Source organism: Bos mutus, chromosome 26 (genome assembly GCF_027580195.1).
Source record: "Bos mutus isolate GX-2022 chromosome 26, NWIPB_WYAK_1.1, whole genome shotgun sequence".
Taxonomy (NCBI): Eukaryota; Metazoa; Chordata; class Mammalia; order Artiodactyla; family Bovidae; genus Bos; species Bos mutus.
The window spans coordinates 32,565,658-32,592,036 of NC_091642.1; the positions used below are offsets into that span (position 1 = coordinate 32,565,658).

Consider the following 26,379-nt stretch of genomic DNA (forward strand, 5'->3'; position numbering starts at 1 on the left):
TTAGTGCTGACCCCACTGCCATCCAGGTTTCTCGGGCTGTTGGTGATACCCCTGTCAGAGCTCAACTCCCAGCCCCACCCTCCATCTGGACTTTGAGACCCACCCACTGACCAGGACCATTTCTTCTGAGACCCACATCAGGCTCTGTGATTCAGCAGAGCATGCAGGGAGCAGCTCCTGGAGAAAGAGACATTCTTGGTTGAGTCTGGATGTGAAATACTGGCGATCCCAGGATGTCCCTCCTGGTGCCGCAGAAGCGTGGTGCAGACCATAAGATCCTGCTATTAAGGATCAGCTCTGACACACGCTAGCGGTCACACTTCTTCCGAAGTTCCTGAGGCCTGGGCTGGCGATCTTCATAAGCTTCAATGTCTTCCCTCAATTGAGAATAACTGGGTGTCCCCAGGAGAGGGGTCCCCACTGCCTGAGGGCTGTGAGGAGCGTTCACCGTGCAGCAGCTGACCCGTCCACCTGTGGCCCCAAGACCTGGGGCAGGCACCCCACCGACCACCAGCCTTCTCTTCCCTCCTGTCTCCAGGGGTGGCCACGTACACGGACAAGTTGTTCAAGTTCCGCAATAACCGCTGGGAAGACATCCTGAGTGACGAGGTCAATGTGGCCCGTGGCGTGGCCAGCCTCTTTGCCGGGCGCTCTGTGGCCTGCGTGGACAGGAAGGTGAGTCCAGGGGAACATGGGGGCCTGGGGAGAAGGGAGGCAGCGTGATGGCCAGGAGGAAGCGCCAGCAGACATCCCCAGACAGAGCACGGCTCCCAAGGGCAGAGCTCAAGGCCGCTCCCAGGGCCTTGCACAAAGTAGATGCTAACATCCTTTCACATCCTTTCTCCCCTGAGGCCCTCCCGGCAACCAGGGGCTGTCATCATTGTGTCTGCTGGACAGAGGACACTGAGCCCCAGCGTGGGGCAGGGGCCTGCCTGAGGACCCAGAATGGATTGGTGGTGTGGCTCAGATGTGACTCAGAATCAGTCAGCTCGTAACCTTGTGTTCGTTCATTCAACTCAACTCATTTATGAAGTGCCAACTATATGCCAGGCACTGAGCCATCAGGCCCCCTCCCCCATAAATATTTATGGAACAAATGAAGGCATAGCAAAGGGGCTCGTGAGCGGGTGAGTGGAGGGTTGCCTGAATGTACAGTGCCATTCAAAGCACCATCGATACCTTTCTGCCCTGCTGGTCCACCCGGCATACAACTGCTAACTCAAAGTGTCGGGGAGAAAGGCCAAGTGAGGAGGGAAGCAGCAGCTGCAACCATCCGTCCTGTGAGGGGGCCCCGCCCGGGCATCCCAGCCAAGCCAGCCAGAGCCAGAGCGTGGCGTGGCGCTGATTCATCCCTCCTGTCACCTGCTCCCCTGCCGCCCCTCCTTGGCTTTTACAAAACATCATCACTAAATCAGGGACCCAGCTGCTGCCCAGCTTCCAGGGGAGCGTCTCTGGTCCCCATTGTGGGAGTTGGGGCGAGGGGGCCAACTCATTCGGGATTTGAGATGGCACCAAGGGGATTGGGGATTCAGAGTGAATCTTCACAGCAGGGGCCTCCAGGCCTTGGGAAAAGGCAGGTGCCAGGTATAAATATTTATTTCTTAACAAGCTGGTGCTAGGAAGAGCAGCCAAGCTGGGCTGTGAAGCCACATTTAGCCCTGACCTGAATCTGTGCCACCTGGACTCCCGCCTGGTGGGAGGAAAGGGGAGGAGGCTCCATGAGAGCCCCAGGGAGTGGGGAGGATCTGGGGGGCGGGGAGGGGCACCAGGCCTGGCCTCTGAGAGGCCTCTTCCGTCTCCTCCTGGCTTCCAGTCTCCTTAGCCCCTTCAGGACCAGGGTGCCCCACACCCAGCTAAGGCAGGAACCTTCTCAGCACCAGTAGGAGGGTCTGAAGGTTAATCACAGAGAGACGCACTCTGTCCTAACAAGGTCACCTACACACCCACGCACTTAACCACAGGACAGAGGCACCATGTGAAGTGCAAAAAGAAAAAAGGGGGAAAAAAGACACTTTGGCATGAAGCACAGTAGGCAGGCACTTAGCAGCTCGCTCACTCCCTACTCAGACCCAGCCTCAGGGAACTAGAAAGCACCGGTCTGTCTGCCATCAGAAGAGGGGCTTCTGTTTGTGTTCAACCACCACCTTGGCAACCCCCGAGGCCCGAGAACCGTGGAGAGGTCAAGGCTGAGTGGAAGCTGAGAGACAGGGATGCAGTGTGGTGCAGGAAAACAGGAGAGCAATCGCAACAGTAGGAATATAATATTAACAGAACACTAATAATAATAGCTATTATGCTTATTAAACTAACCCCGTGCCAAGCTCTGTGCTAAGTGATTCCCATTCACCATCTTACTGAATTTTCAAAAAAGCCAATGAGGTAAATGCTGTCATTATCCCCATTTTACAGATAGGGAAACTGAGGCTTCTGGCACTTAAGCAACTGACCTTGTTACCATATAGCAAGTGACAGGCAAAGCCAGAAATTGAGTCCTGCCTAGCTGAAAATAGTCAGACACCTTTTTACCTCCCTGCTACCCTGCCTTTGGGTAAACCTGTACCAAATACACATTTCTAACCACAGGTTCTGTTACAGCCTTTGACCTACACCTCCCTCAGCCCCACAGCCCCTAGCTGGGGCCTGTTAGTGTACCTGATCGGTGGTCTCTGGACCAGCAGCATCAGTGTTGTTAGAAATGCAGATTCTCAGGCCCCACCCTCCAGACCTACCCATCAGAACCACTGGGGGTGGGGCCCAGCAGCCTGGGTTTCAACTAGGCCCAAAGGTGACTCTGACGTATGCTAAGCTTGGGAGCTTTGCACCAGGTAAAAGTCTCAACCCCTACAGTGTGCTGTTCTCTCCCTCTCCCCTCGCAGCCCTCATCCATTCTCTGCCCCTAACCTGGAACACCGCTGCCCTTCGTCTTCAGCTGCCTCATCACTCATCCACCTTTCTGGATCCAGCCCAAAGCCGATCTCTTACAAGAAGCGTTCCCTGATCGATAATGATTATGCCTCATGTTTATATAGCATTTTTATCTTTTCAAAGTCCTTTCACATGCGTTGTCTCATTTCATCTTCTCAACGACCCTGCCAGGAAGCAGGGGGGCTACGATTCGCATGTAACACATGAGGAGGTGCAGCCAAAGTGGGTGAGGAACCTGCCCAAGGACGTAGAGCCAGTTAGGGGCAGAGCTTGGACTGGGATCACAGCCCTAGACCAGTGGTTTTCAGGGTGCGGTTCCTGAAACAGCTGCACCAGCTTTACCTGGGAACTTGTTAGAAATGCGGATTTGAGGGTGCCCTCCAGACCTCCTGAATCAGAAACTCTGGGGATAGGACCCAGCATCCAGGTTGCTTTCACAACCACCACCCCCCTGCCCCTGCCTGCTGCCAGTTGATTCTGAGGTAGACTAAAGGATGGGTAACACTGCCCTGGACCCAAAGCTGCAGGAACATCTTCCTTCCCCTGGAATCAGCTCCCCCACCCACAATTACCGTGGTCAAGTTCACATGTGACTTTCTGCAGTCTTCTAGAACTGTAACACATCTCCAATTTTTCTATTTTGTCAACCCAATACACTGATGTAAGGAACTAGGTATAACCACATTTTATAAATATCCTGATTTCTAGCAGAGTGCATTTCAGTTCATTTGGGCTTAATTGCCCATTTGCCGATGCGATTGCTAACAGCTGGTAGGGTCAGGCAGCATCACGGTAAAGGCGCACTTTCCCCTTTGGCCCCATCCGTTCGCTCTTCATCCAGTCATTCCACACACGTACACCAAGCTCCTGGGATGGGCAAGAATCTTTCAAAGTTCTCCCTAACCACAAATGATGTTGTAAAGCAGTGCGACTCAGACTTCAGTTTTGCTTAGGGATCATATGGGGATCTTGTGGAAATGCAGATTCTGATTCGGCAGGTCTGGGCTGGAGCCTGAGAGTCCGTATTTCTAACATGCTTGCAGGTGACACGGATGCTGTTGGCCCAGGGACGGTCTTGAGTAACAAGACTCAGGTAGCCGAATCAGAATCTGCATTTTCACCAGATCCCCAAATGATCCCCACATGATCCCCACGCAAAACTGAATTCTGAGTCGCACCGCTTTACAACACCATTCAGGTAGCAGGCTAGAGACCCAGAGAACCAGAAATGAAGAGGCAGAAAAGTCTTTATGGAGCTGGAAACTGGAACAGCTCCAGTTTCCTCCCCCGACATGCCACACCTTGCGTCTTATATTCCGGGAACATTGAACAAACTGTTTGCAGCTTCCCAACACACGGTATACATCACTCTTTGTCTCATCTCTGTCTGGAAGGTTCTTTCCCCTCCACTTCACCCGGCCGAGACTCCTCTTAGAAAACCTTTTCTGAACTTTCTGTGGCCAGGCGCCCTTCCTCTGGGTTAGGAGCCCTTCTTCTGTGTACCCGGGAAACCCTGTACCCACTCTTAATCAGACCTGTAATTGCTGACATGTCTGATTCCCCCAGGAGAACCTGAGCACCTTCCTTGCTTCACCTACCTGTTAGCCCCAGGTGGCTCTTAATCAACTTCCCCAAAGAAAATGGTTCCAAAGGGATAAAGTGACCAGTTAGGTGAGAGAGGGCTCTCATGGGACCACTGGGGAAGAAATAAAAGAAAGTAAAGAAGGCTGAAAAGAGGGCAGAGACAGAGCGCGCCGTGCTGTCTTAAATTCAGCTATTTCTCCCAGGTTGTTTTGTGCTCATGGCTTCCTTTGTTGTTGTTGTTTTTAATTTTATTTTTTATTGAAGTATAGTTGATTTACAATGTTGTGTTGGTTTCAGGATACAGCAAAGTGATTCATCTATACATACATACATACATATATATATATATTAGATTCTTTTCTCTTACAGGCTATTACAAAATACTGAGTATAGTTCCCAGTGCTATACAGCAGCTTGTCAGCTTCCTTAAAGCCAGACTATAAGCAACCTAAGGACAAAGACTTTGTCTGAAGTACATTTATAACCCAGGACCTTGCACACCGTTGGAGCTCAAGAAATATGTACTGTCTGATTAATTGGAGGGAAATGCTGCAAGGGATAAGAGGAAAGCTAGAAAACTGATTGAGAAATTGTGTGGATCTCTTGGGGGAAAGAAAGCATCCATTGAAGAAATAACACCATTATAATAACAGGCAGGAAAGAATCTTTCATCAGCCGTGTTTTGGACTAGAGAGGAGAATGAATACAGTAACAAGGAACTGGTGCCCAGGGCTTCTCCTGGATGCAAAGGGGGAAATATATATATATATTTGAGACACTGTTATAAAGGCAGAAGCAATATACAATTTCTTTCTGGTACAGGAAAAGCAAGGGGTAGAAGTGGGAAGGAGGAGCCTGGTGTGGCTGAACCTCTTGTGCCATCCAAATTAAGGAGTGAAGAAGTATGGGGTGGGGATGGGGGAGGGAGATGGCTCAGGAATTTGCTTGTCATCTTGGCTGGAGCAAGCTTGAATGGGAGAGAGACTGAGAATAATGGGAATTGGTAGATCAATCAATCAGCAAATATTTATTGAGCAGCTACCCTGGCTGGCAGCTGGAGAGAGCTCAGCTGGAGGGAGGCACATTAGAAAATTGTCTATAAAAAGGTGGTTGTGGGGGAGAAGGAGGGATGTTCTTCTGGAACAGGAGAGAAGGGGAAGCACTGTGCTGTAGGACTCTGGGGGCATCCCACACTTCGTAGCCTCTGTGAAAAAGCACCTCTGGAGCCGTGTCGTGTAAGGTCATGCACGCCAGACCCCAGGAGCAGAGTCAGACCCCAGGAGCAGAGCCCGAACCCCGAGAAAGAGCTATGGTCCTGTGAGTGGAGGGGGGATCTGCTTCCGGGCCCCCAGATGGTCCTGCTCACTGACCCTCCTTCCCTTCCTGCTCAGGGCTCCGGACGCTACTCCATCTACATCGCCAACTATGCCTATGGTAACGTGGGCCCTGACGCCCTCATCGAAATGGACCCCGAGGCCACTGACCTCTCCCGGGGCATTCTGGCGCTCAGAGACGTGGCAGCTGAGGCTGGGGTCAGCAAATACACAGGTAGGCAGAGTGGAACAGGGGGACCTATGAGCTGGAGGGGCTGGGGGCTAGGTCTAGGCTTCAGGCCCCGCAAGGCTGAGTCTAATTCATCAGAGCCCACAGGAGAGGGTGGGTCTGTGCCCTGGGGAGGGAAGGTGAAGGTTTTATTCTATCCCACCACCCACAGACGGCTTCCTCAAAGGCCGCCTCTCCAGATGATGGGACATCTGGTGGGGTGGGCTTTGGCGGGCACAGTGGGTGACGTCGGACATAGCCCAGAAGATCACCGCATCTTTCTCTCTTTGGAACCCCTTGCCCCATTCTCTGCTGTAACCCAAGCGATTGGGTGAACAGGTTCTGTAGGAGAAAACTGACAAATCACAGAGGCCAAGATTTAAAGCATTTTTTATTGCCAAACAGCAGATGAAATTATTTACTTACACATAAGCAGCCAGGAATTGAGTGCTAAATCCCTAAGCTTCAGCTGGGTCCCGTCTCAGTAAACTGAGCTCAAAGAATTGTGTTCTTATTCCCAAACCTCTCCAGCACTTTTTTTTTTAAGGCACACTCCCCCCACATCTTTCAGAATGGGGGACCTATTGTCAGAGTCTCTGACAGGAGATCTTTCTAGGGAAGGCTGTTTTTCTAATTCCAGCACGGCTGCTGACTAAACTCTGATAATCTGCCAATAGACTGCTGATGGCAGAGCAATCTAGTTCCTGTTTAGGATGCCAAAAATCAGGAAGCCAGAGCTGTACACAACTTCTCACGTGTACTCTGGCCTCATTGACACCCTACCTGCACCTTGAATGTAGAAATTCTCTGAGCAGTTGACCTTCCTGATATGTCCGTCCCAACTGGCACTACAGAATTCCAAGTGGCAGCCTACCTGGTTCCAAATCTGGGGGCTGGAAGGATCCTTGATGGGTCATTTGGGCCACTCCCCTGCCTTCAGCCACCTGGGTAATGGCATAATCTCAAAGTCCTCCCCAGAAACGATTGTCACGGCCTCCCCTGAGTTTACGATGCCTTTCTCTAGCCAGCCCTCCACCTCAGTGAAAGGGGGAGATTGATGTTAACCTGTCTGACAAAGTTTGTGGGAACAAATGACTAGACAATAAAATAGTTTACACAGCTCAAGCCCCATCAAAGAGTGCAAGAGCTCTGCATGGGAGCGAGCAGCAAAGAGGCTGAGTGTCAGCAGTAAACCATGTTTTCCTGGGAAAAGGAATAAACATGCAGGAGCTTCAGCCTCGACTTGTACAGTCAATTTTTCTGAATAGTTCCCAGTTTTGCGCACTGGGCTGGCTTGGCAATTAAGTGCCTTGATCTGCAGAAGGAGGGTGGGCTGGGGAGATGAAGCACTTGAAAATGATGAGCTGGAAGGCAAGCAAGGTCTGGGAGCGAGGGCTGTACACAGAATCAAAGAATTCATAAGGTTGTAGCAGGGTGTGAGCAAGAGGGGACATTGTTCATGCCGGCAGGCTGGCAGGGGGGCTGGCAGAACCAGGGGTGGGGAAGGAAGGCTGGCGGAACCAGGGGTGTCTCCAAGACAAGACAGCTGAGGAGCACGGGTGGGGATGGGGGCACCGGGCAGCTGTGCCAGGCTGTGCTGGAAGGACCGGACAGCTCAAGGAAGGGACAGGGGGCACCGGGCAGCTGTGCCAGGCTGTGCTGGAAGGACCGGACAGCTCAAGGAAGGGACAGGGGGCACCGGGCAGCTGTGCCAGGCTGTGCTGGAAGGACCGGACAGCTCAAGGAAGGGACAGCAGTTTCTATGGAGCATGCAGGCAAGCCGGGGCAGCTGGCATGCCCAGAGGACACGTTAGAGCAGCTCTGCAGATTTCCAAGAGCCATTTGGCTGACAAGAACCTATTTGGCCCACCAAGTTACTATTCTGTCTACCCGCCTTCCCCAGCCCACCCTTTCCCTGCCTGCCAAGCCCCCCAACGCTACCCTGCAGCCCCCATAGTCACTCTGTTCACAACACATGGACATCTGGCTGGAAAACTAGCCCAGATGCCCCCTCAGGAATGGACCCCAAAGGTAACAGCCACCACCAGAGCCCAGCCTGATTGCCAAGGCTCTGACACATGGCCAAGGCTCAGCTCCAGGAGGGTGCCCTGGGCCCTGGGAGAGATGTAGACAGTGAGGAGCAGGGCCGGAACAGGCTGGGAGGGAAGCAAGCCTCGGCCAGCTGTGCAGTCAGAGAGCCGCATGTCCCTGGAGCCAAGGCACACAACACCCATCTGCCCGATGGACCACAGAGAACTACCCGTTTGCAAAAGAACAGATCAAGGTCCAGAGAGGAGAAAGGACTTGCCCAAGGTCACACAGGAGGTTTACAGAGACACTAGCACTTAGAGCCCCAGCCGCTGATACCTAAACTACCAGAATCAGCTGACCTTTCAAACGACCTCCAGCTTGAGAATCCTGCTCCAGCATGCAAGACAGGAGGGGCTGGTGAAGAAGGAAGAGGTGCACCCACCAGAAACGCAGCCCCAGGGATTGGCCCTCTGGACTTTAATTGCGACTCCCGGTTTTTCTGATTGAAACAGCTGCCTGGCCTGGTCTACTCAGGGAAGCAGGGGAGTTGGCCCGAGCATCCCGGGCTGCAGGGCGGGCAATGGCGAAGCCCACACCCGGCTGTCGGGCTCCGCGGGAGGGGGAGGGGAGGCATCCTCTCTAGACGCCCGACTCCGCGGCCGGCCGCCGCTCTGCTGGGTCACAGTGCCATCTAGCGGCCGACGCGCCCGCTCTCGGGGGACTCGAGGGTCCCTGGAGGCGGCGCAGCCCGAGCCTCGCATGCAGAGTTGAGCAGCGGGAAGATCACTCCCTGGTGGTTCCTGGTTCTCCTAGCCCCGGCTTCCCCAGCTGCCCGCAGCCTCTTATAGCCTGAACTGCCCTGCATGGGAATCCTAAGAACTAGTTCTCCCAATGGCCGAGAGCCTGTCAGGAACTCGAGGGGACCAAGAGTTTTGCAGCCGCCTCTATGGCCCCCCCAGTGATCTCAGACATGTCCCCAGGCCCCTCTGAGCACCTTAAATTAGCCCTCTAGCAGAGCTGCTACATAGCCAGGATCTGGAGCCAGAGTGCTGGGTGCAGATTTTGCTTCCACCACGTCCTCCTGCCCAGGCAATAGAGAGCAACTTATTAACCCCTCTGAGCCTCAGTTTTCTTGCCTGCAAAATGGGAATATTAAAAGAGGTAAACATAGGGCATGCCTGGCACAGGGCCTGGCACACAGACAGTACACACAAGTGTAGTGGACATCAGCACCCTGCTCTGAGGTTCTGACAGAGGGATGCTGGTCATTTCCTGAGTGTAGGGAGCACAGCCACGTGCTTTGTTGCTTAGTTGTATCTGATGCTTTGGGACCCCATGGGCTGTAGCCCCCCCAGGCTTCTCTCTCCATGGGGATTCTCCAGGCAAGAATACTGGAGTGGTTGCCATGCCTTCCTCCAGTGGATCTTCCCAACCCATGGATCGAACCCAGGTCTCCCACACTGCAGGTGAATTCTCTACTGTCTGAACACAGAGGGAAGCACAAAGCAAGCAGGACCGGCCCCTGCCCTAGAGGTATTCTCCATGTGTCTACCCTGGCGTGTCCTCCAGGGCACTGGCGTGGGCATTTTAGCCCTATTCCCGCTGGAATCCATCTATTTTTCCCTTCTTCCCTCTGAACCCTGCCTCTCCCCAGCCTCTACTTCTTCTGAGGACCTATGCGATTTGGCCTCACCCTTTTAGGGAGCATCTGTCCAGGCTGCAAGGTGGTGATTAAAGAAGCCTTAAAAGAAATTTGGAAAGAAAATGAAGGTGGATTTACAATGTTGGGTGGAGAGTTTTGCTGTTGGCTGGGAGCAGTGTAGAACAAAGCAGCGGGCAGATCTGATTTATAGAAAGTCATTATTGGAGGAGACAGAGATGCCTAAAGCCCAGCTGAGGCCTTCTGGCGGATCCCCACTAGCCAGCTCCAGAGAAGGGGCGGTAGCCTGGGGACCTCAGAGCCTCCCGGGTTCCCAGGCGGGTGCTAGCCTTTCAGTGAGTGTGCAGCCAAATGTGTCAGCTGGGGACAGGCAAGGCAAGAGCGACAGACCCCTCAGCCAGGGCCTGGGACCCCCGGGGAGTGCAACCACAGGCCTGCCGAGAGTACCCAAAGCCCCAGTCAACACACAGTGTCAGATGCGTTAGATGACTGACAAGAAGGGACATCGTTTTTTATTTAGAGCAAGCACAGATGTATTACAGAATGCAAATGCAATCTTGGTATGCATTTTCTTCAGCGAAAACAACTGAGTTTTATTTTAATGTCGAGCGTATTATGGCTGGCCATTCTGGGGCCTTATCAAGAGTACAGACCCCTCTTCTAGGGAGAGGGAAATCGAGTAGAAATGTTTGAGAGCACCCTGTGGGGAGAGAGTGGCTCTGGAGTCACTCGGGCATGGGTTTCAGCTATGATCCATTGCCCCCTAGCTGAGATTACGCCTCTGTGAGCTTTGGTTTCCTCACCTAGAAAATGGTGAGGTGATGTGAATCACACAAAACCTAGGATACGAGACTGAACCACAGAGCATCTCTTCCTGCCCCTCCTTTTCCAGCCCTCTCTTATGAAATAGCTTCTTCCAGCCCTGCCTGGGGGCAGGGCAGGGGAGCACATAGAGAAGGACTTCGCTCCTGCACCCACCAGGCGCCCAAGGTTTGGAAATCCCCACCCAGCAGACAAGTGATGGGGGTTGTCCTCCCGCCCCCCCCCCACCCCCTCAATCTTCTGCAGGGACAGGCTGGAGGGATTAGAGACAAGTGGGAATATCCTTGTCTAACACCCTCCATCCTTGCACGCTTGGAACCATTCCCAGCGCCTGGACGGCTCTCACAGGGTCGGGGGTAGCAATACCAGCACCAACACCGTATTATTGTGTTAGAAGCTTCAGGAAATGTGGGCTGTTACCATCCTGCCCTTCTCACACCCCCTTCTCCAACACACACACACACACACACACACACACACACACACACACTGTTCATTCCTCCACCCCTTCATGCCACTGCTTTGCTACTCTTTTAATATCTTGGACGTTCTTGGCAGCCTGCAGGCCTTAGCATCCACTGGAATCATTAATCAGCAGAATAATCCCACAGGTCCCAAGTTCCTTGTCTAACAGCCTCACTGCAGAGCCTCCATGGTGCGGACTGTGAATAGGCCCAGGAATCCACTCCCAGCCACACTTATCCTGAGGTCCGGCTTGGAGGATGCCCTGAAAAGTAGAGCTGGAAGGAGCCTTGGAGACCTTCTCACCCCACCCCCACACCATTTCACAGGGAGGGAGACCAATGCCTGGAGGGCACACTCCCCAAGTTCTTGCCACTCTAGGCAGTCCCTGGAGGCTCTTCCTTAGCACAGTGAATCCCCCGCCTCTTCATCCCAGCCCCTCTGCTGTACTGTTTGGGGTGGTGCAGCAGCATGCCCCCAACTTCCTACAACCCTCTTTCCCTTCCCCACCCTCAACCATGAGGGCTGCCCTCATGTGGTTTGAGAGATGGATTGTTGTTTTTCAGTCACCCAGTCTTGTCCAACTTTTTGCGACCCCGTGGACTGGAGTATGCCAGACCTCCCTGTCCCTCACCATCTTCTAGAATTTGCCCAAGTTCACGTCCATTGAGGTGGTGATGCCATCCAGCCATCTCATCCTCTGATTCCCTCTGCACCTAAATTGGATTTGGGTCTGCATCTCCCTCCCAAGAGGTTTAGGGGTGCAGTTCTTAAGGGTGAGCAAGGTTTGCCCCCTGGGCTCAGAGCCATGGAGCTGGTCATCAAGGGGTGCCAGGAACCGACCGGAGAAAGAGGGGTCCACAGGAAAGCATTTTCCCCATGACCCTCTCTCCCACCCAGTCTGGTGGGCAAAGTGAAAAGCCTTCAGGGAGGGGTGGGGAGGGAGCCGCATTCATACTCAGCAGCAGAACAAGGAGGTCTTTGAAGCTTGAGAGTATTAGCAAAATAAAGTGATATTATTCTCCCAGCAGGTGGGAAATACTGGCACTAATGAGTCTGTGGCACTTGACGTTTTTCCAAGGTACCTTCCAAATACCAGCTCATTTAATAATTATGACAGCCCAAGAAGGGGTTATTATTATCAGTCTCAAGTTATAGGTGAGAAACCAGATGCCTGGAAAGGCTCAGTGACGTGCCCAAGGCCACACAACTCGAACTTCCTGACCACCCCCCCATCTTTCCCACCACCAGTGCGCCTCTCTAGCCCCAACTGCGGAGCTGCGTGCCCCCAAGAGAATATTCTGGCCTCAAGTATAAAGGAATTAATTGATGTAAAGTGGAGTTTAACTCCCTATTGGGACATCATTTTCCAAGGCTGAATAAAGATGTTCCTAACTGCCCTGGGGTTGTCCCATAGGGTGTGTGCTAAACCTCAGAGGCCATGAAACAGGGTGGGTATGACAGAAGACAGGGCGAAGTCAGGAAAAGAGCTACGGGAGAGGGCAAGGTCTAGGCAAAAGATCCTTCCTAGATAACAGGCCTCTGTCATTGACCGGGCATGGAGTGGGATGGTCAGGCTACACTTAAGATGAATGGATTTTATTGGTCTGAAGAGCCCTTACACGATGGACCTGGGAGTAGTGTTCCCCTTTTGGCCTCAGAGAGGGGTGCAGGTACCTGGCTGCCCCTGCTTCAGATCCCCTTAGACCCTCCATCCTGAGTCTGCTACAGCTGGTGCCCAGGAGGCTAGCTCCCTGACTGTCGACTCACCTGCTCCCCAACTGTGTGGTGAACTTGCCAAGAAGGAGTTGTGGGTAACATCTCTGTTATGGTCCAGTTGCCATGGCAATAAATTGTCACTAATTAGTAGTGTGGTTACCATGGCAATTTTCTAGTAATTACAGGTTACAAATGGTGCAAGGCTTCAACCCAACCCAATTAGTTAATTAGAAAGATTTAGAAATTTGTCCAAGAGGGAAATAACCTGCTTTGGAGAAAATGAAGGGAATGTGTCACAGCTTGGGAGTCAGAGGCAGAGAGGAAATTGGAGGATGCTGGAGCGGGGGAAGAAGGATGGAGTTGCAGGGCAGCAAGTCCTGGAGCCCCACCTGGAATTGTTGGGGGTCCAGACAAAATGGAGGATTTCTCACCGAAGCCTGCTCCTGGCCTGGAGTCTGGCAAGACAAGGGCAGGACCAGCAACCACTTAGCGGCAACTCCTTGAATGGGCAGAAGAGGTGCCCAGGTAGTATAGTAGCCCGGCACCCTCCCTGCTGACTTAGGAAAAGAAAAGCATCTGAAAGCCCCATGCATGGCTCTCCTAATGAAAATGCCTGGCCTGTGCAACTTGGATGACGCTCCCTGGAAGCATTGTGGATTCAGGGGCTCTGTTTTCATGAGGCTTGGGCTCGCCTTGAGAGTTAATTAGATTCCCTGGGGGGAATCGGGAGACACAGGGCCCAGAATGTGTTAACAAGGAGCCCCACAAGGACCCCCATAGCAATGCCTTTTGCCCCAGTCTGTTCCCCTGCCCCCAAAGCTGGCCCCTGGTGGGCAGGCTCCACAGGTGAGAAAGGTCCCATGATTTCCTCCAAGGAGAAATCTCAGAGAAGAAAAGGGCCTGGGGACCAAGAAAACCTCCATCCCAAATTCAGTTCAGTTTAATCACTCAGTCGTGTCCAACTCTTTGCGGCCTCATGGACTGCAGCATGCCAGGCTTCCCTGGCCATCACCAACTCCTGGAGCTTACTCAAACTCATGCCCATCAAGTCGGTGATGCCATCCAACCATCTCATCCTCTGTCGTCCCCTTCTCCTCCCACCTTCAATCTTTCCTAGCATCAGGGTCTTTTCAAACGAGTCAGTTCTTCACATTATCCATAGTAGAAACCTCTGCCTTGTCTGGAGGTGGGCTAATGAGGGAGCTTGGCTCAGCATCACTCAGGTCCACTGAGCTCTCATTTATTTATTTTTAAAAATCACATTCTTCTGAGTGCCCTAGTAAACTGCTTTATTGTACTGAACAGCTCTTCAGAGCGGTACTTTCCAGACTTTTCCATGCAGGTAAACCCCCCAGGATCCTGTTAGAATGCAGGTCCTGGTCGGGTGAATAGGCGCCTGAGATTTTGCATCTCTGACGAGCTCACAGGTGGCACACCAGCAGCTGGTCCACGGACCTGACTGAGTAGCAAGGCTGTAGGGCTCACAGAGACCTTTCACATCATTTGGTCCTCTAAGTTTTCTCACCTCATTTGATCCTCTCAAAAGGCCTGAAAGAGAAAAGGCAGGGCACATTATCTGCATTTTATAGATGAGAATACTGAGGCTAACCAGGTAACATGAATTGCCCGAGGTCAAAAAAGCCAAGCTGGGACTAGAACCCACATCCTGGTCGTGGTCAAGCTATTTCCCCCCCTGAACTTGGGGTGGGGATGGGGCAGAGGGAAGGCTTTCAGGGCTTTATTTGAAACTCATTGGTTGGGGGTGGTTTGTTCAAAACATCTTAAGATTGAACTTGGTGACATGTCCACATCGATCTTGGGCACTTCAAACCCTAACATAGAGCTGGCTTTCTTTCTTTTTTTCCTTAAAAAATATACACCTTATTGGATTTTTTCCTTTCAAACTGCAGAAGCAATTCTTGTTGCAATAAGCCAAACAATACAGACATTCCCCAAAAAAGGTAGCCAGTGTGAACAGCTCAGGGTGTGGCCTTCCCGGCTTTTCCCAAAACTCAAGAATAAGTTTGCACAAATATATATTCAGGAATATCATTTGTTTTCCTTTAAAAAAATAAAAACAGGATCATAGACCATTACTTGGCAAATTGCTTTTTCATTTAAGAATATGTCATGGGCATTCCTCCAAGTCAATATTATGGATCTACACAGTCTTTTTAGCAGCTGCAGACTAGGCCATCATATGGATGCATTGTAATCCATTCAGCATCCCTGTTGATGGACAGACAGGCAGGTGCTCACATTTGTTTCCTACACCAGTCAAACCAAAGGAGGCCTCCTTGTACCTGTGCCTGGAACCCATTTCTCTAGGTCCTTAGAGTGGGAACACACCCAGTATCGTGACCAGCATACGTGCAATCAGGGTAAGGCGGGGGGCTGTCAGGGAATCTGTGACTTAATCAAAATGTTGTTGGCAGAGGTGCGTTTAGGAGTAGAATTCAGTCACCGAAGGGAAGGGAAAGCTCTGTGTGGTGGCCTGTGTTCCTCAACGCAGGGACTCATTCCTTGGGCACTAAGTGACTGTCTTGCTCCTCACTTGCCTCACCAGCAGTGCGGCCACCCACCGCATCGGTTTATGGAACCGTGAGCCCACATCTGGGCTCCAGGAAGCATCAGAAATATCAGAATCCCCCTTCCCCAGGCTCCTTGTGGCATCACCATCGCAGCTTCTCTAGGGCCCCCCCCCCCCGCCTGCCTCCAAGGCCTCCCCTCCTCTGCATGGGCCTGGGGCTTTGATTCTTCCACTTAGTGAAGGTCAATGTCCTCCCCAGGGGGCCGGGGCGTCAGCGTGGGCCCCATCCTCAGCAGCAGTGCCTCGGATATCTTCTGCGACAATGAGAACGGGCCCAACTTCCTCTTCCACAACCGGGGTGACGGCACGTTCGTGGATGCTGCGGCCAGCGCTGGTGAGTGCAGTCTCTGCCCTGTGCCCCCCACCCCCACCCCACAGGGGACTCTGGGCTGCCCTGCTCCCTCCGGCCCCACAGGCCCCAGGGAGAGAGGGACAAGTCACCGTCTGCACAGCTAGTGGTGCGTGTCACCTCTAATCCCCCATCCATCTTAAACATTCAGTTCAATCCAGTGACCATTAATTGAGCCCCTGCTAAGTGCCAGGCTGGTGCTAAGAGCTGGGGACCCTGACTTGAATAAGATCACCCTACCCCACTCTCACCCCCCATAAACAAGGCACTGACGATCTAGAGGGGGAAACAGACAAATAAATGAATAGCTATAATAAGAAGCAGAGTTAAATCCACCCAAAATAGTATTCCAGGCTCCCAGCTCTGCTCCCCTTCCTCCTGTTGTGCTCCTCTGTCCTCTGCCTCAGGGCCTTTGCACCTGCCAGTTCTCTCTACGTGAAATGCCCTCTCCCCCTTCTCTACCTGCAGAACTTCTATTGGTCCCTCAATATTCATTCAGATATTGTCTGTGAAGCCTTTCCAGCCTCCCTGTGTGCTGCCTGGCTGAGACTGGAACCCCCCTCCTCTGTGTTCCCACTGCCCTTGCGGGTACCACTCACTCAGGCTCCTACACCACTAAGACCATCTGTCTGTGTCTGCAAGGCCTGGGACACATAATAAAAGCTTGTGGACATAATCAGTCTGCCCTTCAACTACTTCTCCCCACCTGGTACCTCCCCCCACTCACCTTGCCCAGGAACGGGAGGTTTGATTTCTCCTCCTCTTAGCAGTGGAGCGACAAGCTCCAGTCTCCAGGAGAAGAGGTGAGCGGGGATGCAGACACACAGATCAAAGGTCCTACAAGCTCCAGCTCGTGCTGACAGCTAACATCCAATCCCTGAGCAGGTACCAATCCATTCTCTGTGACTTAACTGCCCTTCCAGCGCTCTGCTCCAGAGTTCCCATCTCGAACACTCCGCCAACGCATCCTTGCAGCGGATCAACTCCCCTTATCTCCTTCTCCGGGCAAAGCTAAAGGTGGAGGCAGCTCCCCAGCCTGTCTTCCCACCCAGCTCACCTGCTGTACACTCCAGCAGCAAATTTTCTCATTGCTGAGAAATCATAAAATGAAGGGGAGGTGGTGGTGGAGAAAACCGAGAGGACTTGATAAGGTGTTAAAGAGATGGAAGCAGAGGTGAGCGAACAAGTTGGAGGGGGGGAAGGTATCAGGCGGGAAGAGAGGAAAGGTGCTAGGCCCGTAATTGAAAGTCAGAGTGATTGCAGGGGTTTAACAAGACATGTCAAGAGGGCATTCATCACCCAAACAGATGCTGCTGTGAAGTGCAGCCTGGCACCGATTATTCCCGTGAAAAGGAACCAACTCCTTGTCAAGGTGCCTTGTAGATAGGAGAGAAATGGGCCAACGCAGAAGGCCACCAACATTAGGGCTGGGGCGTTTTGTGGAGAATTAATGGGGTATTAATCCTAGAGGTTGGGGGTTGCCCCCATTCTTTTGAAAGCCCTCTTTCTCAAACCTGGGTCTCCCTGCCTCTTCTGCCCAACCCCCACCCATTCTCCAAATCCTTCCCTCTCCCAAGAGGATGATCAGCCTCTAAGGCTCCCAAGGCGGACCCCACCTTGCCTTCTCCTAGCCCCCATCTCAGGATCGCCATGTTCACAGCTGGCAAGAGCTACCTGTGTCCTGGGTCTGTGATCCCCACCCCCCGTCATACTGTCATTTCACCTGCCAATGGCAGTTTGTCCTCCAAAAGACTCAGCATGGGTGTTTAGAGCTGGCCTCCACTGCCTCTCAGCTGTGCCCTTGGCCTGAGGGATCATGTCTGCCAGGGGCAGCCAGGAGGTCAGGCCACCCCTCTGGGCAAAGCTAGCCTCTGTCCTCCCCGAGGATCAGCTCAGTCCCACTGGCCCCTGGCAGATGCAGGCACAATGCAAACAGGTGACCCTGAACACACAAGTTCCCCCCACAGATCTCACAAGGCAAACTGGTTTTCTCAGTCACGAAGCAGTTATTTCCTCTGCTGTCACCAAAGTCCCCGGGTGCTTTCTGTCAAAGTATTTATGTCTCTTCATTCAGTAAGTATTTACAGAAAACTGCCAGGTCACCACAGACACTGAGATAGATGCTGTGGGAACACAGATGAGCAAGAAGACAGACCCTGACCTCATGGAGCAGACGGTCTAGTAGAAAAACTGGACCCTGCCATGGAGCATGATTGCACCTGTGATCTGCACAACGGAGGAGAATGGGAGGCTGTTGGGATGAACAGCCCACCCCTCGGTGGGAGGGGCTGTTTTTATGGGAGTGATCAGGGAAGGCTTCCCTGAGGAGGTGACATTATAGCTGAGAGCAGAAGAGAAACAAGGAGCCAGGTAACCATAAGCTGGGGAAAGAGCATTCTAGGAGAAGAGACCGGCTTAGGCAAAGGCCCAGAAGCTGAAAAGAGCTTGGTTCATTTGTGGAATGAAAGGAACCCTGTATGAATGGTGCATGCGAGGAAGGCAAGATAAAGACAGATAAGGTGGGCAGGAATTTGAACTTGACTTAAGAGCACTGGGGAATCACTGAGATTTAAGCAAAAGAGTGCTGATCAACTCAATGTATCCCCATGTCAGGGGTGGCTGGGGAAGGCTTTAAGTCCTCCAGGATCTCCACAAGTTTCCTTCCCCAAAGTCATGCTACCCCAAAACCAAGTAAAAAATAGTACTTTCTGGGCAAAGGCATCCTGAAAACAAGTCTCTGGTTCTCTCTGCAACCAGACGGCTTCCCCCTCTTCTACCCCTGTGGAGGAATCAGAACACAATGAGGTTCATCCTTCCTGGTTGCTCTCCAGGCCGCCCCCCTCACCCTCAACCCCGGACAAGGCAAGTGTCTGTGGAGCCTACAGGGCTGCCCTGAGGGCTCCTGCCCTTCCTCCTAGGTGTGGACGACCCCCACCAGCACGGGCGCGGAGTCGCCCTGGCAGACTTCAACCGTGATGGCAAAGTGGACATCGTCTATGGCAACTGGAACGGCCCCCACCGCCTCTACCTGCAAATGAGTGCCCACGGGAAGGTCCGCTTTCGGGTAAGAAGGGGCCTCTCTCCTACTTCCCCACCCTCTATCCGCCTATGACTCCCACCAGGGTGAGCAGACTCTGCAGAGCCTGGGGGCAGGGTGGCCACAGCGAAGGTGACATCCAGCCAGCCCGGGCTGCTGTGCTGTCTGTAGTGTCCAGAGCATGGTCATTAGCAGAGGAGAGAGAGCAGCCCCCAAGGTGGGAGTCAGGGCAAAGGCCCCATGAGAGGGGTTTCATTGTCTGAACTGGGAGTGCTTCTCCCATAGCCCGGGCCTGAGCATTTCAAATTGACGCTCAGGCCAAGGGTACAGTGGGAGTGGGGGTCAGGGTAGGTTGAGGTCACAGAGCTCCCAACAGCTGCCCCCTCTGGCCAAACAGCAGGTGGTGGGCAAGGTGACATCAGACCCCTCTCTGTGCCCCCTCCCTGAGCTATCAATGGTCTGTGATGCCAAGAATTCTTCAGAAAGACTGTTCGGTGGCAGAAAGGAAGGTGCCACCAGGCTAATGAGCTTGAGGCTGGGCCTTTCTCCGAGAAGGTGATGCAGGGCACGGGACAGTTAGAGATGCTTTCCAGGAGTCAGGATGGCTCTGGAGGTATGTAGTCTTGCCAAAAGCCCCCAAGGGAGCAAGAAACTTGATGATCCCAAGGAAGTCTCCAGGGACCTTCTCTCTGCGGGACCACCACAAGCCGCCTCTCTGAAGGTAGCCACCACGGCGTGCTCGGGCCCAGCCACTCTCTCCCTGCAGAGGCGTGAGACCCAGGCTGTCCGGGTGGGGAGGAGGCACACCCTGAACTCGGGACAGCTGATCCTAGGATCCTGGGTGACTTTCATCTCTGTTCAGCTTTTTATTCCAACCCAGGTTCACAATCAGGGGTGGTTTTGTCCCCACCCCAGGACACTTGACGATGTCCGGGGACGTGATCAGTTGTCACAGGTGGGATCGAGTGCTACTGGCATCTCATGTGCAGAGGACTGGGTGCTGCTAAACATCCTACGAGGCACCTGCGAGTCCGCAACAAAGGGTGATCCAGCCCCAAATGTCAACCAGCCCTCTCGACAGCCCAGCCCAGGGCTCACAGGAGCAATAATAATAATAATAGAGGCCCCATTTATCAAGCGCCTTCCGTGTGCCAGGAGCTGTGCTAAGCATCTTACATACATTATCTTGGAAGCCCGGGCATCCAGCTGGGGCAACCCCAAGGGGCCTATGTAGGTTTCCATTTTTACAGAATCAATAGAATAACGACTTCAAGGTCCTGAGGTCTCTTTGTTACCAGTTCTCGTGGCCCTGTTCAGCCCACCTTTGACAGCTGGCCAGGCTCTCAATCAGCCTTGTGGTTGCATTGATGGGGACAGCCTCCCTCCCTGGGCAACCCAGAGCAGGCAGCTCATTCCTGCCACCAGGGAAGAGGGCCTGAAGCAGGAAGCCTGGGGCCAAGGGGCAGGGAGCCACCCCCAGAAGCCCCCATGTGTCCTTCCCAGTCTCCCCACATGGGCCCTGGAATTTAGACAGGTTTCTAAGTCTTTAAGGGACAAACCCACCTGGAATGGATAGTCTGCTCAAAAAAAAAAAAAAAAAAAAGGTCTCCCTATACGGCTCTTCTTCTATTTAAAAGTCAAGCCCCTTACATGGGACCCTTTGCCAGGCCCACCAAGGCCCTGTCAGCACTTGGAGGTCCCTGCTGGGCTGTCCTGGGTCTGGGGTCTCCTCATGAGCCCTGGGCAGAGGTATCTGATACTGCAAGTCCCAAAGTGGATGTCTCAAGAAAAAAAAAAAATCAAGAGTCCAAGAAAAAAGATAATAGAGGCAGCAATACCCAGCTGAAGGCCACCTCTGCCACTTTCCATGAGGCTGACAGCAGGGGCAAGGCCAAGATAGACCCCTCGGAATTCATCTTGAGCCCACTCTGCCAAGCTCTTTACATGCAGTCCTCACAGCCTGAGCAGCTGTTACTTATCCCTGTGTTACTAAGGAGGAAGATGAGATCTGAGGGGTTGAGTAGCTTGCCTGAGATCACAGCGAGTCAGCAGCGAGGCCTGGATTCAATACACAGGATTTCCCAGGTTCCACCCAGCCTGTGCCTCTGGCTGTGGAGGAGGAAGGGCACACACTAGAAAGGGCCTCTAGCATCTGGTGTCGGAGCGAGGCGGTGGCCCAGCTCATCAGCTACAACAATGGGCAGTTTCCCTCCTCTCCCGGACTCAGTTACCTTGCCTGTGAAATGGGAACGCTCATGTCAGCCCTGCCTCGAGTGGCTGATGGAAGGGCCGCGTGTGGTCCCCACCAGAGAACAGCAAGGCGCCTCCCTGGTGTGAATTTGGACTGTTCCTCTTACCTCCTTGATCTCCTGCAAGCAGCCTGGGGTTCATGTGGTCCCAAACACAGCACCCTGGAGCCCTCACGGGAAAGATGATAGAGGATGTGCTAGCGTGGGTTTTTATTTTTGCACACAAACAGGCACGCACACACATGCACACACAGGGGTGGTGGGAGTCGGCCCCTGGCCCACTCTGTCCACTGACCTGCAGCCCTCTCTCCCCCAGGACATCGCCTCACCCAAGTTCTCCATGCCCTCCCCTGTCCGCACAGTCATCGCCGCCGACTTCGACAATGACCAGGAGCTGGAGGTCTTCTTCAACAACTTCGCCCACCGCAGCTCCTCAGCCAACCGCCTCTTCCGGTAGATGCTTCAGCCCGGCTCGTGGCTACTCAGCCTTCGCAGTGGGGTCAGGGAGGAAGGTTTAGGACTCAGAAGAGGAGCTCCAAGGGAAGGGAGGAGGCAGGTCCCCTGATGAAGGAGCAGAGAAGGGGGGAGGACAGGAATTGATTGAAAAGTTGAGAGAATGGCAGGAAGCTGGCCTCCTGCTGTTAGCAGAGGGTGGAAATGGGTGGGGGAGGGGGGAACCTGGGCTAAGTGTACACAGAAGCCAGGTTCCACTCTACCATCCAAAGGAGTCCCAGAGCCAAATCTATCTGGGTGCACCTGGATGAAGCCAAGACAGGTGTATTGACTACAGGACTTCTCATAACCTTAACATGACTCTGAGTATCTTACGCTCTGAGAGGTGGATGGAGTATTTCGAATAGATTTGACCACAGGGCACTGCTTTCAGACATTCTGCTTTTGGGATTGGTGCTCTGCAAAATATCCTTTGGGAAATGCTGGATGAGACAATTAGTGGTGGACAAGAGTGAAAGCATCTGAGCATTGCATGTAAGAAGGAGGGGTTAGATTTTCCAAGGCAGCACTTCTCTAATCAGGGTCCAGAGACCACTGGTGTCAGAATCACCTGGAGTGCTTCTTTAAAATACAGAATCTCTAGGCCCAGCCCAGATCTCCCGGATCTGAATCTCCAGGGTTGAGGCCCAGACATCTGTCTTTTTTAACACATATGCTAGGCATGAGGTGATTCTTAGCACATTGAGGTTGGAGAGCTGCTGTTGGGGGACAAACCTCAGGACCCATGTGGCCAGAGATGGCCCTGTTCCTGGCCTGAAACATGCTAATGGGCCTCAGGACCAGGTGGGGAGAGGAGGGTGGCCCAGGGCCTTGGATGCAGGAAATGGGCCACATCATCTGCTCGGTTCCCCAAGACCCCACCCCCTCCCCCAGGAGGGCCCCCGACTATTTATAAAAGGCAAGGGCTGTGACTAAGTGTGTTTTAAAATATAATTATTAACAAAGCATCAATCCTGACCAGCTGTAATCACCCCCCGAAGGCCCCAGATTTACTAATTAGGTGCCTCGCAAAAAGCTTATTCACAACTTCCAGATTAATTGTGGAAGATCAATTGCTCATTAACAGAGACACTGCTTTCCTTCTCTGGCTAATAAACTGTCCCTCACCAGGTCCCCTGAGCACCGGAGAGTCTCTGTAGCCCAAGAACCCAGGCATCTCCCCTGCCCGCATGGCCTCCATCAAATCCCCGTCCTCCCTCTGGCTATCCCGAGGGCAGGCTGGCCGGGGCTGTCCACAGACGTGGTCACCACATGGTCACCCCACCACATGGTCACCCCAAGGGTCAGTGTGTCTACCTCCATGCAGCAGCAGGAAAGCCATTTCCCAGATACGTGGTTGTGCCCTGAGTCCCTGTGGCAGTTGGCTGGGGCCACCACTCAGCTGGCAGCTCTGGAAGCTGAGCCCCCACCTACCCCACACCAAGCGGGCTTGTCACCTGTTGCTGAAATGAACATGGTGGGCTCCTTGTAGGAGTCACTGGAGATGCAAAACCTCGCTGTGCTTGAGTCCACAAGTCCTTCAGTGATGCCTGGGAAACCGGGGAACTCATTGCCCACACCAGGTGCTAAACAAGCATGCAGGGACCCTGTTAATAATGGCAGGACCACGGGCAGGAGCGAGGACTCTCCCCGGCCAGGCGGGATGTGTATAGTGGCACCACTGACAGCCTACCGTGCTGCTCTGTTCCCATGGCTCCACCCCTGCACATTCCCGCTCCTTAGCCGCCTTTCTGCGCCCAGTTCCACAGAGCAAGCTGTTGAAAATGCAATTCTGGCCACACCCCTCTTCCACATAAACCCCTTAGAAGCCCCCACCGCCACCACCTTCTCGTTGACACATCCCGCAGGCTGGCTTTGTCCCCAGCCTTGTCACTCTCCATTTCCCGATTTACCCTTAGGGCCAGACACCCTGAGCTTCCTTCAGTTCTGGGCGGGGCCGGGCCTGGACTCTCAGGCTGCCCACACCCTCTGCCCCTCTTTCTCTTCTGAGTGACATGGACATCGTTCTGGTTTCAGCTTTGTTGACCCTTCCTCTGAGAAGCCTGCCCTGTTTGCCCAAATCTGGGTGAGTTTGCCCAGCTCTGCACTGGCACTTCTGGGCTTTCTCCCCCAGGAACCCTTAACTGCATTGTCACCTGAACTCCAGGGTGTCTCTGCCCAGTGGTGACAGAGGTTACAGGACGTGAATGGCCAAAGGGACCGTGGGGGCTAGCCGGCTGAGGCATGTACACCTGCAGCAGACCGGCACACCCGCCAAGCGCGCTGCCAGGCCTGCTGCTCCCTGGCCAGGCTGCACACGAGCGTGTGCTCGTGCAGCTGCCGCATGTGGACAGAGGACACGTCCCAGGGTACGTGCTCTAGCCTACACCCACCCTGCAGTTCTGCCAGCCCCCTCTGCCGTCCAGCCCCCAGAAGCTCCGGCTCAGGGAACCCTGACCTGCTCCTAAAAGAAAGCACTGGCCACAGCACAGCCCTCTGGTGACCCTGTGATTTGAGCAACAAGCTGCACCTGCAATGTGTGGGGAGAGTGATAAAGATCCCTCCTGGTTCTTCCCTGACCCTGACCCCAAAACTGCTCCACACAGCCAGGGCAGAGCCCCCAAGGCTTCAAGACCCTAACGAGGGAGAAAAATTGGAGAGGAAGCTTAAGGCCGTCATCAACATTCAGCTCAAAGTGCAAGAAGAGCAGCACTTTCACAGTGGACTTGTCTACAGCAAATGTTACCACGATTCAGAGTGCAAAATAGAACCCCAGCAACCCAAAGGGACCCCTCCCTCCCTTTTGCCTCCGAAATTCCTCCCTGCAGGCCAGACATGCACTTGGAGCTTCCTGAGAACCAGGCATCGTTAGATGCTGCAGGAGATTCAAAGAAGAAGAATACGTGGTCCCAGCCTGCAAAGAACTCAGTCTAACTGAGGAGATGCATTCATGCAGAGCTTCAACCCGAAGCAGAAAGTGATAAAGGCCAGGAAAGTGACAGAGGCAGAGCAGGAAGGCACTGCTTCTAGCTGGACGATCAGGGAGGGTGTGGAGGAAGTGGCATTGAATTGGGGTGGGACCCTACGTAGCATCCAGAACTCGAAAACCCAGGGCCACATGAAGGAAAGTGAAGGTCAGCTGAAGGTAGCTGCGTCCCTGCCCCTTCTCCATCCATCACCTGCCCTTCCCCAGGCTGTCTATAATTCATCCATTAGAGAAGGAAAAATCGATATTTACCAACATAAATTAAAACCCGAGAAAGGCACAGCCAGGGTGTAGACAGGGTCTGTGAGCAGTGGCTCTGTCGATGCGCAGGTGGCAGGGTCTCAGGGTGCTCAGAGCATGGAGAATGGAGTTAGTGGATTCCCACGTCCAGAGGGCCCACTGGGGCTTCGCCACGTGTGGTCATCCATGAACTGCCTGTCTCCCCTCCTGCAGCGTCATCCACAGGGAGCACGGCGACCCCCTCATCGAGGAACTCAACCCTGGCGATGCCTTGGAGCCCGAGGGCCGGGGCACAGGTGAGGACATCTGAGGGCTCCAGCCTGCTCTCCCCCAGCTCAGTGCTGCCCTTAGCAGGGATGCTGCAGCAAGCCCCAGAGCCTGGCTTGTCCTGTCCCCACCCACCCTGAAGGCTGAGGTCCCTGGGGTGGGAGCGGGGAGGGGTCTGGGAGTGCCAGGCGGGAAGCAGAGGAGAGAAAGGTCCATTCTCCCAGCCCCAGGGCTGTGGGGTCACAGGCGTGGGGAGACATGGGCAGTAGAGTCTCTGCTGATGCTGTGCCGGGAGGGGAGGGAAAGGAGAGGCTGGGGGTCCTGCAGTCTGACCCCTCCTGGCATTCAGACTGGTGGCAGAGAAAGAGCACTGGATCAGGAGGCCTAAGACCCGGCCCTGCCATTGCCATTGTCTTGGAGAAGGTGCTCCATCTTCTGGGTCTTGTTCTCCACACCCATGAAGTGGGGATAACTGCATGTGCCTTCTTCGTGTCTCTGGGTTGTAGTGAGGACGAAAAGGAGACTAATATGTGCAAACATGTGATAGATTGATAAAAACTGTGCACATGTCTGTATTATGTATAACAGACCAGACAGAAGCCCTCATCTTCCAAATTGTTTGCACCCACACTCTCCTTGCAAAAGTCCAGGGGAAGGAAAGGGACCCCCGCCCGACTTCCACAAATTCCTATCACGAGCAGCTGTGAGAAGGAGAGCAGCTTCATGGTCCAGGCTTCATGCCCCAGTGCTGTGCTCTTTCCTTCACACTCAGGGCGTGGGCTGGCCCAGGTTAGGAGCCCTTCTCCTGTTGGTCTCCTGGCCGATGGCCAGACTGAAACCTGTGCTGTTGCAGGAGGCGTGGTGACCGACTTCGATGGAGACGGGATGCTGGATCTCATCTTGTCCCACGGAGAGTCCATGGCTCAGCCGCTGTCCGTCTTCCGGGGGAATCAGGTGTGCCTGGACCTTGGGACCCACAGAACCCTGCCTGGCATGCTCCCCAGGGCCTGGGATGAACGAGAACAGAGGAGCCCGGGGTGCTTGTTTGACCAGAGTGGCAGGAAATGGACATCCCAGGGAGGAAGCAGATGAGTTCCCAGACAGTCAGTAAGCCCCCGAGAAGGGCTGCTTCTCAGAGAAGTCTTCTGCCCCTCTCCTTCCTTTGGCACATCTCCAAAAACTGTTTTCAGGAAGATCCCCCTGGAGAAGGAAACGTGACCCCACTCCAGTATCCTCGCCTGGGAAATCCCATGGACAGAGGAGCCTGGCGGGCTACAGTCCACAGAGTCGCAAAGAGACAGACACGACTGAGTGACTAAACAATAAGACACAAAATTGGCTTTCCCTGCTCTTTCCAGAGCTGCTCCCGGCAAACTTCAATCAGTCGGTCTGCCTCATTCAGCCTCCCTGCCTGGCTCCCTCCT

The 26,379-nt window shown here is 53.6% G+C and overlaps 1 protein-coding gene across 1 annotated transcript in view; it reads left to right on the top strand.

The window, feature by feature from the left end:
- Window positions 1–26,379, top strand: part of CRTAC1 (cartilage acidic protein 1) — a 152,029-nt gene that overhangs the window by 108,328 nt on the left and 17,322 nt on the right. Inside the window, exons 4-10 of the mRNA XM_070363326.1 lie at window positions 539–675; window positions 5,901–6,057; window positions 15,535–15,669; window positions 18,603–18,748; window positions 21,287–21,423; window positions 24,902–24,984; window positions 25,809–25,909. Coding sequence (XP_070219427.1) covers window positions 539–675; window positions 5,901–6,057; window positions 15,535–15,669; window positions 18,603–18,748; window positions 21,287–21,423; window positions 24,902–24,984; window positions 25,809–25,909 — 896 coding nt within the window. The remainder of the gene's footprint in view (window positions 1–538; window positions 676–5,900; window positions 6,058–15,534; window positions 15,670–18,602; window positions 18,749–21,286; window positions 21,424–24,901; window positions 24,985–25,808; window positions 25,910–26,379) is intronic.